Raw genomic sequence first — 14,085 nt, forward strand, 5'->3', positions numbered from 1 at the left:
ATCACCGGTGATTCGGTTTCCACTGGCTCGTGTGTTTTTTTACGATGGCATCCTTGTCACCCATTTCCTCAGGTTGACCAACCGCCATCTAATTTGTACGTGGAGGAAGAAAAAATGGAAGTAAAAAGCGCTGGTTACACAACATGGCATGACCCGGGTAGATTGGGTGGCTCGTTTCGAGGGCTCGTATAACAGCCACCAGCAAGCTTAACTCTTGGTTTGACCGTAAGACGCTGAAAATCTGGGGGAAAACTACGTACTTACCCTCAATAAGCCTGGAAGAGGGGGTAGAGGTTGATGTTCAGACGATGTTAAATCTAGTGGAACGGCGGTCGTGAATATGTTGGGGACTGGTCAACGGAGACGATTGCGATATCATGTTATCATGGGATTTCAATGATTTTATGTTGCGATAGAGATTTTTCAGAGCTTTTTCAATTTTTTTCATTCGACAGTTTATGTGACATTAAGACTAAATTCAAAAGAAAATTCATCCCATCAAAATAGTATATTTCGTAACGAGTGTAAAAAAAGTGTTTTTCATCACGCTGTGACGAAAAGTGAACTTTTCCAAAAACTTTTCCAAAATTGTCCAATTTCCGCCACATTGTGATGAAAAATATTGTTCGGAACTCGTGAAAAAATGTTTTTTGCACTCGTTACGAAATATACTATTTTGGCGAGTGGGAGGTTTATATCACGAGCTAAAAAACATTTTTTCACGAGTTACGAACAATATTTTTCATCACAATGTGGCGGAAATTGGGCTTTTAGGCACGCGGAGCGTGCCGAAAAGTTCACTTTTCGTTACAGCGTGATGAAAAATATAATATGGACCGATTCCATATGTTTCAAATTTATAAAGAACATATTGAACTTTTCATCACGAGCACGTTCCGCGTGTGCAAAATTTCACTTTACGCACAAGTGATGAAAAAGTATCTTAACCCTAGTCTGGTCACCTGACGGGAAAATGCGACTTTAGTCACCTCCGCGGGAGAGTGGCGCTGTTATGTAGGCCCCAGCGTTGCCGGATCCACTCTACACTTCCCGGGCGCGTTTACCGAGTTCCCAGCAACGTCGCGCAACAGGCAATTTCATTTAACACGGGAAAAAATTGTTCACCCGTCGGAAATATTTTTTTTTCTCCCAGAATTAAGGATACAATATTGAAAAAAAAATACTAGAATTTTCCAGATACTTCAGTTAACGAATTCAATTTTTCTCAAATTTTTCCGGTCAACCAGTCGATGGCAAGGTGAATAAAACGACGTGTTGCGGCAATTCCCTCGCATGGTGACCAGTCTAGGGTTAATCCCCCTCCCTACGTCTTAATTTAAGACATTGTTTATCCATCCGCGATGAACAAACCGGAATATGCAATGGAACAATGAAGAAGTATTCATCGTAATTACCCAGACAAACTGAATAATCAACGCATTATGATTAATTGTCTTCGTAAAACACGGCCATAAACCACCGGCTATTGAGGAAAAAGGGAAACAAACTACCTGGAATCACTTACCTCGTTAATTAACACCTTGAGCGGGGAATTTTTCAGCCAACATTCCGCAGATTCCACTCGCACTGACGTCACCATCAGCAACTTATCTCGCTGTTTTCCGATTAATGCAGAGGCCAGGCGCCTCAGACTGCCATCTTATGATAATTGAGGTGAGTTGAACGCCCGAGGCCATGTGAGACCACAACAAATTATCATTAAATAATCCAGCTCTTTCCAGACATTGGAAATGTATCAGGAGAGATTTATCGTTGGAGAAGAAAAAATTCCGGTCAGGGGGAGATCATAAGGAAAATAATTAATTCGATTTGTCTGCCTTCGGAGATCTGCCGAGTCGACTGATGCATGTCAAGGATAATCCACTTCCTCCGTTCAACTGCACGAGTATTTGATTTCAAGTGATGCCACCAGACAGGGGAAAACTACAAGTATCCTCGAGAAACAGAATTATACATCTCCCCCCTTGGAACCTTTTGTCTGCAAAGCATGCGAGAAACAAAGGTGAGTACCAAAAAATATAGATGAGAATTAAGACACCTCGAGATTAAATTATCCGTTGTGCCAGCGGCATGGTTGATTCCCATTCTCTGTGGATGGCCCTCTGGGAGGACTTCATAAATTCTGTCTGGTTCCTCGCTCTATATTCTACGTGATGGAAATATATTAATTCTTTCGCGTCTATTTGTTGTTAGAGCATACGTGGGAGAATTGATAAAACTAGGTAATTAGGAAATTCAACACGTGGCTTTGGTAAACAACTCATTAATTTTTATGACTGGTCGCGGAATGCGAAGCTTTGTAAATTTGTTTTTTAAATACTACGGGGCTAGGCCCTCATGACTCTCATTCTGACCCTCATTATACCCCTTGTGACTCTGATTTTGAACCTTCATTTCTGACCCTTAATTTTGGAGTCTTAATTTCGAGTACCAAATTTTCATCACCAGAAGTTGATTTGGATTTTTATAATATAGAGATCCGTATGTTGACCCTTGCGACCCTTAGGTTCTAACTCCCATGACCCTTAATCTGATTCATATGACCCTTAATCTCACTCTTGTAACCATTATTTAGACCTTATTGTGACCCTTGTGACCCTTACTATGACGCTCATGACCCTTAATCTGATCCTTGCGACCCTTAATCTGACCCGTGTGATCCTCATTCTAACCCTCATAACCCTCATTTTGACCATCGTGATCCTTATGCTGACCCTCATGACGATTATTTTGACCCCCGTGACCCTTATTTTGACCCTTAATTTTGGAGTCTCAATTGCGAGTACCAAATTTTTATCACCAGAAGTCGATTAGAATTTTTATAATGTAGAGAGAAAAACCAGTGGCAAATTAGCAATTTGCTTCCGAATGCAATTTCTATGACGATGTACGTTAAACTGACTTCTACGATTCAACATTGCCCCAACATTGCCGCAGGGTTCGCACTGAATACAAAGCTTCCCTTCAGAAGCAAAAAATGTAAATGTAAAGCCTTTAAAGCTGTTCCCGAAATAAACCGAACACCCAATCCATTTGTACAAGAGTATTTATTTTAATCCTACAATATGAAAGAATTGAACAACAGATAATCAACGTCCCTCATAATATCAAAAAAATAAATAGCCTAAAAAATCAACATGTATCACAGATCTCTCCCACTTGAGTCGTCTCTAAGAGTCACCCACTCACGGTAGCGCAGGTTGTGGCCTCTTGGGTGGATTCAGCTTCAGCTGTATCTCCTCCAGAGTCTTTCCCTTGGTCTCAGGTGTGATGAAGTAGACGAACAGCGTCCCCAGGGCGCAGCAAATGGCGAATATCCAGAAGGTCCAGTGGATTCCGACAGTGGTGTTCATGGCCTGAAAGCCAAGACCGACTAGCGACGCGAAAACCGATCCGACGACGATCCCTAGGGCGACAGCTGCGCCCTTGACATTCGTGGGAAACAGCTCTCCGAGGAGAACGTAAGGTAGTGTTCCGATGCCAAGCACCTCCATGACGTCGTAGGCGATGAGGGCTGCGATCGGCAACCAGGTGATGGAGGAGACATCGGCTTGGAGGTGGTACTTGAGGTAGAAGAAGACACCGACGGCGACGAGTGCCACTGCTGCTGATAAGCCCGAGACTAGCATGAGGAACCGCCTGCCGAGACGATCGACTAGTCCTGCTGCTAGGAAACCAGCGAGCAATTGGCAGACACCGAGAACAACCACCGCCTGCTCCGGGGGTAGAGATGAACCGCTGTGGGAGAAGATCTCCTGGGTGTAGGCTACCAGCGCCATGTGTCCGGAGAATTGTTGCGTCGCCTTCAGGCCTAGGAGGATGAGAAGTCCTCGACGATTGCCTCGCGTTCTCACGAGCTCTATGAAGAGGTTCTTCTTGGAGCGTTCACCTTCCTCCACGGCTTCCTACCGACATTATTGAGAACGTGTAGGTGTGAGAGAAAGAGATATTGGGGATAGAATAACCATGTTTGTGAATTTGTCGTAGATGCGATGTTTAGCTACACCCTATACAAGACGAATTAAATTAATTTTTTTTTGGCTTTCGTTTTTCGCGATTATCTCGGAAAATATGAGAGATAGAGCCTTAAAACCTATTCCATTCGATTCCTGAGGAAATTTGGGCCTCCTATAGGAAGATGGGCGGTTCAGAATTGCGTTCTTCTACTTCCTACACCCTGTACAAGATAAATTAAATTAATTTTTTTTGGGACTTTCGTTTTTCGCGATTATCTCGGAAACTATGAGAGATAGAGCCTTAAACCCAAATTTGGGTCCCCTATAGGAAGGTGGACGGCTCAGAGTTGCATTTTTCCACTTCCTGCACCCTATACGAGATGAATTAAATTAATTTTTTTTGGGACCTTCGTTTTTCGCGATTATCTCGGGAACTATGAGAGATAGAGCCTTAAAACCTATTCCATTCGATTCCTGAGGAAATTTGGGCCTCCTATAGGAAGATGGGCGGTTCAGAATTGCGTTCTTCTACTTCCTACACCCTGTACAAGATAAATTAAATTAATTTTTTTTGGGACTTTCGTTTTTCGCGATTATCTCGGAAACTATGAGAGATAGAGCCTTAAACCCAAATTTGGGTCCCCTATAGGAAGGTGGACGGCTCAGAGTTGCATTTTTCCACTTCCTGCACCCTATACGAGATGAATTAAATTAATTTTTTTTGGGACCTTCGTTTTTCGCGATTATCTCGGGAACTATGAGAGATAGAGCCTTAAAACCTATTCCATTCGATTCCTGAGGAAATTTGGGCCTCCTATAGGAAGATGGGCGGTTCAGAATTGCGTTCTTCTACTTCCTACACCCTGTACAAGATAAATTAAATTAATTTTTTTTGGGACTTTCGTTTTTCGCGATTATCTCGGAAACTATGAGAGATAGAGCCTTAAACCCAAATTTGGGTCCCCTATAGGAAGGTGGACGGCTCAGAGTTGCATTTTTCCACTTCCTGCACCCTATACGAGATGAATTAAATTAATTTTTTTTGGGACCTTCGTTTTTCGCGATTATCTCGGGAACTATGAGAGATAGAGCCTTAAAACCTATTCCATTCGATTCCTGAGGAAATTTGGGCCTCCTATAGGAAGATGGGCGGTTCAGAATTGCGTTCTTCTACTTCCTACACCCTGTACAAGATAAATTAAATTAATTTTTTTTGGGACTTTCGTTTTTCGCGATTATCTCGGAAACTATGAGAGATAGAGCCTTAAACCCAAATTTGGGTCCCCTATAGGAAGGTGGACGGCTCAGAGTTGCATTTTTCCACTTCCTGCACCCTATACGAGATGAATTAAATTAATTTTTTTTGGGACCTTCGTTTTTCGCGATTATCTCGGGAACTATGAGAGATAGAGCCTTAAAACCTATTCCATTCGATTCCTGAGGAAATTTGGGCCTCCTATAGGAAGATGGGCGGTTCAGAATTGCGTTCTTCTACTTCCTACACCCTGTACAAGATAAATTAAATTAATTTTTTTTGGGACTTTCGTTTTTCGCGATTATCTCGGAAACTATGAGAGATAGAGCCTTAAACCCAAATTTGGGTCCCCTATAGGAAGGTGGACGGCTCAGAGTTGCATTTTTCCACTTCCTGCACCCTATACGAGATGAATTAAATTAATTTTTTTTGGGACCTTCGTTTTTCGCGATTATCTCGGGAACTATGAGAGATAGAGCCTTAAAACCTATTCCATTCGATTCCTGAGGAAATTTGGGCCTCCTATAGGAAGATGGGCGGTTCAGAATTGCGTTCTTCTACTTCCTACACCCTGTACAAGATAAATTAAATTAATTTTTTTTGGGACTTTCGTTTTTCGCGATTATCTCGGAAACTATGAGAGATAGAGCCTTAAACCCAAATTTGGGTCCCCTATAGGAAGGTGGACGGCTCAGAGTTGCATTTTTCCACTTCCTGCACCCTATACGAGATGAATTAAATTAATTTTTTTTGGGACCTTCGTTTTTCGCGATTATCTCGGGAACTATGAGAGATAGAGCCTTAAAACCTATTCCATTCGATTCCTGAGGAAATTTGGGCCTCCTATAGGAAGATGGGCGGTTCAGAATTGCGTTCTTCTACTTCCTACACCCTGTACAAGATAAATTAAATTAATTTTTTTTGGGACTTTCGTTTTTCGCGATTATCTCGGAAACTATGAGAGATAGAGCCTTAAACCCAAATTTGGGTCCCCTATAGGAAGGTGGACGGCTCAGAGTTGCATTTTTCCACTTCCTGCACCCTATACGAGATGAATTAAATTAATTTTTTTTGGGACCTTCGTTTTTCGCGATTATCTCGGGAACTATGAGAGATAGAGCCTTAAAACCTATTCCATTCGATTCCTGAGGAAATTTGGGCCTCCTATAGGAAGATGGGCGGTTCAGAATTGCGTTCTTCTACTTCCTACACCCTGTACAAGATAAATTAAATTAATTTTTTTTGGGACTTTCGTTTTTCGCGATTATCTCGGAAACTATGAGAGATAGAGCCTTAAACCCAAATTTGGGTCCCCTATAGGAAGGTGGACGGCTCAGAGTTGCATTTTTCCACTTCCTGCACCCTATACGAGATGAATTAAATTAATTTTTTTTGGGACCTTCGTTTTTCGCGATTATCTCGGGAACTATGAGAGATAGAGCCTTAAAACCTATTCCATTCGATTCCTGAGGAAATTTGGGCCTCCTATAGGAAGATGGGCGGTTCAGAATTGCGTTCTTCTACTTCCTACACCCTGTACAAGATAAATTAAATTAATTTTTTTTGGGACTTTCGTTTTTCGCGATTATCTCGGAAACTATGAGAGATAGAGCCTTAAACCCAAATTTGGGTCCCCTATAGGAAGGTGGACGGCTCAGAGTTGCATTTTTCCACTTCCTGCACCCTATACGAGATGAATTAAATTAATTTTTTTTGGGACCTTCGTTTTTCGCGATTATCTCGGGAACTATGAGAGAGAGAGCCTTAAAACCAAATTTGGGTCCCCTATAGGAAGGTGGACGGCTCAGAGTTGCATTTTTCCACTTCCTGCACCCTATACGAGATGAATTAAATTAATTTTTTTGGGACTTTCGTTTTTCGCGATTATCTCGGGAACTATGAGAGATAGAGCCTTAAAACCTATTCCATTCGATTCCTGAGGAAATTTGGGTTCCCGATGGGCAGGCGGACGGCTCAGAATTGCATTTTTCCACTTCCTACCCCCTGTACAAGATAAATTAAATTAATTTTTTTGGGACTTTCGTTTTTCGCGATTATCTCGGGAACTATGAGAGATAGAGCCTTAAAACCTATTCCATTCGATTCCTGAGGAAATTTGGGTTCCCGATGGGCAGGCGGACGGCTCAGAATTGCATTTTTCCACTTCCTACCCCCTGTACAAGATAAATTAAATTAATTTTTTTGGGACTTTCGTTTTTCGCGATTATCTCGGGAACTATGAGAGATAGAGCCTTAAAACCTATTCCATTCGATTCCTGAGGAAATTTGGGTTCCCGATGGGCAGGCGGACGGCTCAGAATTGCATTTTTCCACTTCCTACCCCCTGTACAAGATAAATTAAATTAATTTTTTTGGGACTTTCGTTTTTCGCGATTATCTCGGGAACTATGAGAGATAGAGCCTTAAAACCTATTCCATTCGATTCCTGAGGAAATTTGGGTTCCCGATGGGCAGGCGGACGGCTCAGAATTGCATTTTTCCACTTCCTACCCCCTGTACAAGATAAATTAAATTAATTTTTTTGGGACTTTCGTTTTTCGCGATTATCTCGGGAACTATGAGAGATAGAGCCTTAAAACCTATTCCATTCGATTCCTGAGGAAATTTGGGTTCCCGATGGGCAGGCGGACGGCTCAGAATTGCATTTTTCCACTTCCTACCCCCTGTACAAGATAAATTAAATTAATTTTTTTGGGACTTTCGTTTTTCGCGATTATCTCGGGAACTATGAGAGATAGAGCCTTAAAACCTATTCCATTCGATTCCTGAGGAAATTTGGGTTCCCGATGGGCAGGCGGACGGCTCAGAATTGCATTTTTCCACTTCCTACCCCCTGTACAAGATAAATTAAATTAATTTTTTTGGGACTTTCGTTTTTCGCGATTATCTCGGGAACTATGAGAGATAGAGCCTTAAAACCTATTCCATTCGATTCCTGAGGAAATTTGGGTTCCCGATGGGCAGGCGGACGGCTCAGAATTGCATTTTTCCACTTCCTACCCCCTGTACAAGATAAATTAAATTAATTTTTTTGGGACTTTCGTTTTTCGCGATTATCTCGGGAACTATGAGAGATAGAGCCTTAAAACCTATTCCATTCGATTCCTGAGGAAATTTGGGTTCCCGATGGGCAGGCGGACGGCTCAGAATTGCATTTTTCCACTTCCTACCCCCTGTACAAGATAAATTAAATTAATTTTTTTGGGACTTTCGTTTTTCGCGATTATCTCGGGAACTATGAGAGATAGAGCCTTAAAACCTATTCCATTCGATTCCTGAGGAAATTTGGGTTCCCGATGGGCAGGCGGACGGCTCAGAATTGCATTTTTCCACTTCCTACCCCCTGTACAAGATAAATTAAATTAATTTTTTTGGGACTTTCGTTTTTCGCGATTATCTCGGGAACTATGAGAGATAGAGCCTTAAAACCTATTCCATTCGATTCCTGAGGAAATTTGGGTTCCCGATGGGCAGGCGGACGGCTCAGAATTGCATTTTTCCACTTCCTACCCCCTGTACAAGATAAATTAAATTAATTTTTTTGGGACTTTCGTTTTTCGCGATTATCTCGGGAACTATGAGAGATAGAGCCTTAAAACCTATTCCATTCGATTCCTGAGGAAATTTGGGTTCCCGATGGGCAGGCGGACGGCTCAGAATTGCATTTTTCCACTTCCTACCCCCTGTACAAGATAAATTAAATTAATTTTTTTGGGACTTTCGTTTTTCGCGATTATCTCGGAAACTATGAGAGATAGAGCTTTAAAACCAAATTTGGGTCCCCTATAGGAAGATGGACGGCTCGGGATTGCGTTTTTCCACTTCCTACCTACAATTTAGGGTTAAAAATTCCTTATTTTACATTGTTATGGAAGTTTATTTAATGTTACAAGGAGAGGTAACGGGGGTAGACCTTTGGGACCCTGCTGACCGTTTAGGGTCATAAGGGCTGTAAGGGCTGAGGTCCACATTGGTTAGAATGTTCAAGAGGGTCAAAATCTTTTATTTAACATTATTATGAAAGTTTATTTGATGTTACAAGGAAGGGCAGCAGGGGTAGACCTTTGTCACCCTGCTGACCCTTTAGGGTCATAAGGGCCATAAGAGCCTCAGGGTCCCCATGAGTGTACTGACAGGGCAATACTCCTGAGCTAACATTTAATCTCACTCAGATTACTTACGACTTTTATTCCATTTTATTTCATTGTTTAATAGAAATATATGATATTTACAATTGATTTGGTTTCTTGAATTGTTGTAAGTATCTAGAACTCTTTGTTTGTTAAATACACTTTTTGTGATTTGTTCATGCGAATGATCAGTAAATTTTTAGTGGAAATACTTGTTCGAGAAAAGAATAACCATGTTTGTGAATTTGTCACAGATGCGAGATTTCGCTAAATATTTAGGGTGTTTCAGACTCTTTAAGTCATTAATGTTTAGTCGGAATATTCTATAACATGATTATTTGGAAAAATACGACTTATAACTGGATAATAATATAAAAAATATGTTGTCATACATTTTTGGCAACTCGATCTAGTACCCGTGCCCAAGCTGCGCAGCAAACTGCGCAGTGGCTCTAAGAGTGAATCGACGCGATCCTAGCGTTTATGGATTATGAATCTTATTTTCTGAGTTCCACAGATTTCGGAGGAGTCTTAATAAAAATATTCAATCATAGTTCCGCCTCACCTTCATTATTTTTATATCCTCCCGCACGCTGTCCGGATTCTTCAGTCTCCTCAAGGTCATCAGACTCTTCTCGGCATCCGAAATCCTCCCCTTTATCAGGTAAAAGTACGGCGTCTCAGGCATGAATGCGAAGGTTATCATGAAGATGACAGGAACAGATATTGACACAAGATTCAACTGCCAGTATGGCAAGTAAGCACCTACAGCCGTCACAAAAAGTGTACCAATATTAGCCGAAACTTTGAGAAACGTGCCCAGTGCTCCCCTGATATTCTTGTCCGCAATTTCTCCCAGATAAATCGTGATCAAGTTGAAGATTCCTCCGTGGCCGATTCCGGCGATGAAACGTGCCACGTAGAGGACCATCAGCTTCTGAGCGGCGATTATGAGACCCCAGCCGGCCACTTGGGGAAGTGCGAAGGTCAGCAGCGAGTACTTCCTCCCGATTCTGTCCAGGACCAGTGGCGTCAGGAGGGAGCCGAGTATTCCTCCGATCGTGTAACAGGAGACTATCCATGCGCCCTGGCCCTTCGTGATGGGATTCACCACTTCGGGGCCGGTGAGGTAGGGCAGCGCTGGAGACGTCCAGCCAAGGTGACCTCCACATCCTATTACTGCGAGGCAGGCTACAAGAGAATGTACAAATAGTATCTCTCACGCTCAATAGGAATGATGTATGAATTAACATAAGGATTACATCGGAATTGATAAATGACAATTGTACAAACATAATGAATGCGTCGACAGTCGATTATATAAAAAAATCGCAATTTTCTATCGATCGAATTGAGATGAAATATTCAAAAGTAATTTGCCCGAACTCTCCATATTGTATTCATCCAGTCCCCATCGCGTGTTGCGATTGCAAATTATTACCGAATTTCACGGATTGCCAATTGCGAAAATTTTCGATTGGGGTCATGTCAATTCGAACAGGAAATATTTTGTATTTATCGTTGCATCACAGTTTTATTTATTTTCTGGTTAAAAGGGGTAATCGGCCGATTCACCTGGTCAATCTGTTTCATGTAATTAAACGCTATTCTCTGAATCACGTAACTTAGCATTCAGGGAATGAAGTGTCGATGCTGGTCTTTCGCATTGCGCAATGCTTACCGTTGGTTTGTTGTTTTGTAGCATGTGGTTTTGTCTTCGGACACAAGAAAATTTCAGTGAAAATCGTGACGAATTGGATAGAAAATTCTATTGGATTTCTAATGAAAATTTATTGGTTTACGGTCGATTTTAATGACAAATTTTGCAACAGAAAATGTTTAATAGAAACTATTTTATTTAAAAAAAATTGAATTTCATCTTTCTATATCATTTTTCTTTTCAGAGATTTTCTATAAGAATTCCTAAACATTAATTTTTGCATTTTTTTCCGTTCTATTTTTATTCTCTTTTCATAAAAAAAATGAAAATAAAGAAAAATGAAAGTTAGAGACGAAGAATTTTCATAGAAAATATCGCAATAAAATAAGTTGTTTTGAAAAATCTAATTCAACTGATTTCTCGGCGGAATATTTTCCATTAAACATTTCTACTGAAAAAAAAACTGGAAATGCAATAGAATTTCCTTGGGAATCCCCCACGTTTTTCTACGACATTTTTTTTCACGTGTTCTCTCAATCATTTCGATCACAATATTCCATATAAAATGGAATCGTCAGGGGCTTGATAAATCGATTATCGAGTTCAAGAGCTACATAAAACGTGAAATAGACGATCCATTATTATTTTTATCTAATTCGATTGCAGCGGGAGCTGATGCTGAATATGTAGCATGAAATATGCATTATGTGGATCCAATTATTTCCGTTACGCAAGCGGATCGCAGATCTCACGCGCATTAACATTTTTGTGTTTGCCTCGCTCCATTGTAGAGTCGTTTACATTCTCAATATGATTTTATAATTCACGGAATGTTTCCATCGTTCAATTATAATGATTTCAGTAACAAAACGTTCTCTAAAATCCTCAATTCCCGGAACACTTCCGATAATTCACTCGAACAACAATTTTTTCCGTTGAATACTGTAGTCAATTAGTTAACATCACTCTTAAATTTCTTGATTATTTAATTATCATCAATTCAAATATTGAAATTTTTAACTATTTTATTGATCGATAATTGAAAATCCTCCTTTTAAGAAATTTGAATTATTCACTTAAGGGGAGACTACTATGAGTTTTAAAAGTCGTGGTGTTATAAACGAATAATTAGTGCAAAAAAATTTATTTTTATTGTTCGTTTGCCCAAAAATGCTTAAAATGGTACAAACAGTCCAGGGCCTCCAATTTTTGATCTACAAAAAATTTTTTTCTTTCAAAATTTGCGGAAAAATGTGTGGAACAACAATTACGAGCCAGTTTTTTGGAATTCAACCCCTAAACAGCTGATTTCGTCTTTTTTTCATATAAAAAAATTCACTATTTGTGTTAAAAAATACAAAAAAAGCAAATTTAGCCGTGTAAGAGGCGAATAAAAAAATAGCTCGTTGTTATTCCACATATTTTTCCGAAAATTAAAAAAAAAAATCCTTCGTGGCTCAAAAATTGGAGGCCCTGGACTGTTTTGGCATTTTAAGCGTTTTCGGGCAACCGAACAATAAAAAAAAAAAATTCCACTAATTATTCGTTTTTAGATCTATATGATCGATTTTCAAAGTATGAAAAGTCTCACTCCAATAACCCACTACTTTTAAAACTCATACTAGTCCCCCCTTAATGATAAATTTACAGTTCCATATTATCAAATTTTTAATTCATCATCAATCAAAATTGCGCCAAGTCCTGTTATCCAAATAAACCCCAGTTTAAAATTTATCCTCGTGGTCAATTACATCGTAGTGCTCACAATTTTTCAATATTTCACCCGAAGAATAACTTTTTATTCATCCTGTAACCCCATTTGAATTAACACTGATTTAACCTTGGGATTAAATTTTATTTTTTGTCCCCGAGATAAACTAAATTAAATTTATTCATTTGGGATACTCTCCCGGGTAAAATAATCCATCGAACATCCAAATTTACTCTTTTTTTATCAGACGTTTTCGTTACCCGGAGCTGGCGCCATCGAGCCTATTTATAAAATTTGATCATTATATTTTACAAATTCAGTATTGACGGCGATCCCTGGTTGAAATCCTGCGATTTTCCATCGTCAATGATTTGAACGCATGAAATTCACGCTCGTATCGCCGGGAATGCGCGCCCAATGCCCACTAACTCCACTAAACATTTTCCAATGCCACTATCAAGAAATGATCAATGACTTACCGCTTATTGCCGCAGTGAACTGCAGCCACTGACTGCCCCGCTCGGGAGCAATCTGCTGTTGACTCTCAATCTCCTTTCCACCGACGATGTCCAACGCAACTGGCGGCTCATCGGGATGACGAAGACACCGCAGTATTTTTTTCAAGTGCATTCTGCCCGACGCGATCAGCAAAAACTAATTGACCCACTTGTTATTTTCACTTGCATTAAAAAGAGCTTCACTGTTTCGCGCGACGAGACGAGAAAACTAATCTCCGCTGAAAGACCGCGAGACTAGTGTTCGAGGAAAATTATTAATCAATCCGTCGACTAAATGAAAATAATTAATTCATGAGGATGCGATCGTGCCTGCGCCTCTGGAGTTGGGAATTTAAGAGAAATTGAACGAATTCGCGGGTACAGGGCACGACTGTCGGGCACGTGGAGTGCCGAACTGAGTAGTCAATGGTTCGGCACAGTGCCTTTTAAGCCAATTGACTGACAGGTGAGCTAATGGTGGGGTTTTGTGTACAACTAACAGTGGCAGCATTAACTTCCTGCACACCCCACTCTCAGTATTTCCACAGGCATTTGTCCGCTCTGCGGACGATGCGAGTTAACGTTCACCGAAAGGTACGTGTGGAATCATGGACACGGTCAATTGCAATGCCACACATAAAGTCCCTTCGGCCAACTTCCGACTTCTTAGTGGGATATTTTCATTACTCGGCCTTCCTTGGAATTACGCCGCCCAATTGAGCATTTTTAAGTCAATTTTTTTTTGCTCATCGTCGGCGGAGTTTATCGTCAACTTGTGAACTAATGTTTTGACGTTAGGAGTCGTGAGGCGGTTGATGAGGTGCGGGGAAACTC

General features: G+C 40.6%; 1 protein-coding gene across 1 annotated transcript; it reads right to left on the reverse strand.

The window, feature by feature from the left end:
- Nucleotides 1–3,049: 3,049 nt before the first annotated feature.
- Nucleotides 3,050–13,686, reverse strand: LOC107037333 (facilitated trehalose transporter Tret1). The gene is made up of 3 exons (XM_015255843.2): nucleotides 13,234–13,686; nucleotides 9,949–10,574; nucleotides 3,050–3,926 (listed from the first exon to the last, which is right to left on the reverse strand). Exons 1-3 carry the CDS (start codon nucleotides 13,382–13,384, stop codon nucleotides 3,207–3,209), a joined length of 1,497 nt encoding a protein of 498 aa, XP_015111329.1. The 5' UTR covers nucleotides 13,385–13,686; the 3' UTR covers nucleotides 3,050–3,206.
- Between the last annotated feature and the right edge of the window lie 399 nt (nucleotides 13,687–14,085).

Source organism: Diachasma alloeum, unplaced genomic scaffold, assembly GCF_001412515.2.
Source record: "Diachasma alloeum isolate Michigan unplaced genomic scaffold, Dall2.0 Dall_scaffold_00217, whole genome shotgun sequence".
NCBI lineage: Eukaryota > Metazoa > Arthropoda > Insecta > Hymenoptera > Braconidae > Diachasma > Diachasma alloeum.

Bases quoted from the DNA above. Each gene is read 5' to 3' on its own strand.
- LOC107037333 (XM_015255843.2), bottom strand. From the start codon at position 13,384: ATGCACTTGAAAAAAATACTGCGGTGTCTTCGTCATCCCGATGAGCCG. The intron at 10,575-13,233 runs GTAAGTCATTGA...ATTCTCTTGTAG, and splicing joins GTTCACTGCGGCAATAAGCG to CCTGCCTCGCAGTAATAGGA. The intron at 3,927-9,948 runs GTGAGGCGGAAC...TAATGTCGGTAG, and splicing joins AGGATATAAAAATAATGAAG to GAAGCCGTGGAGGAAGGTGA.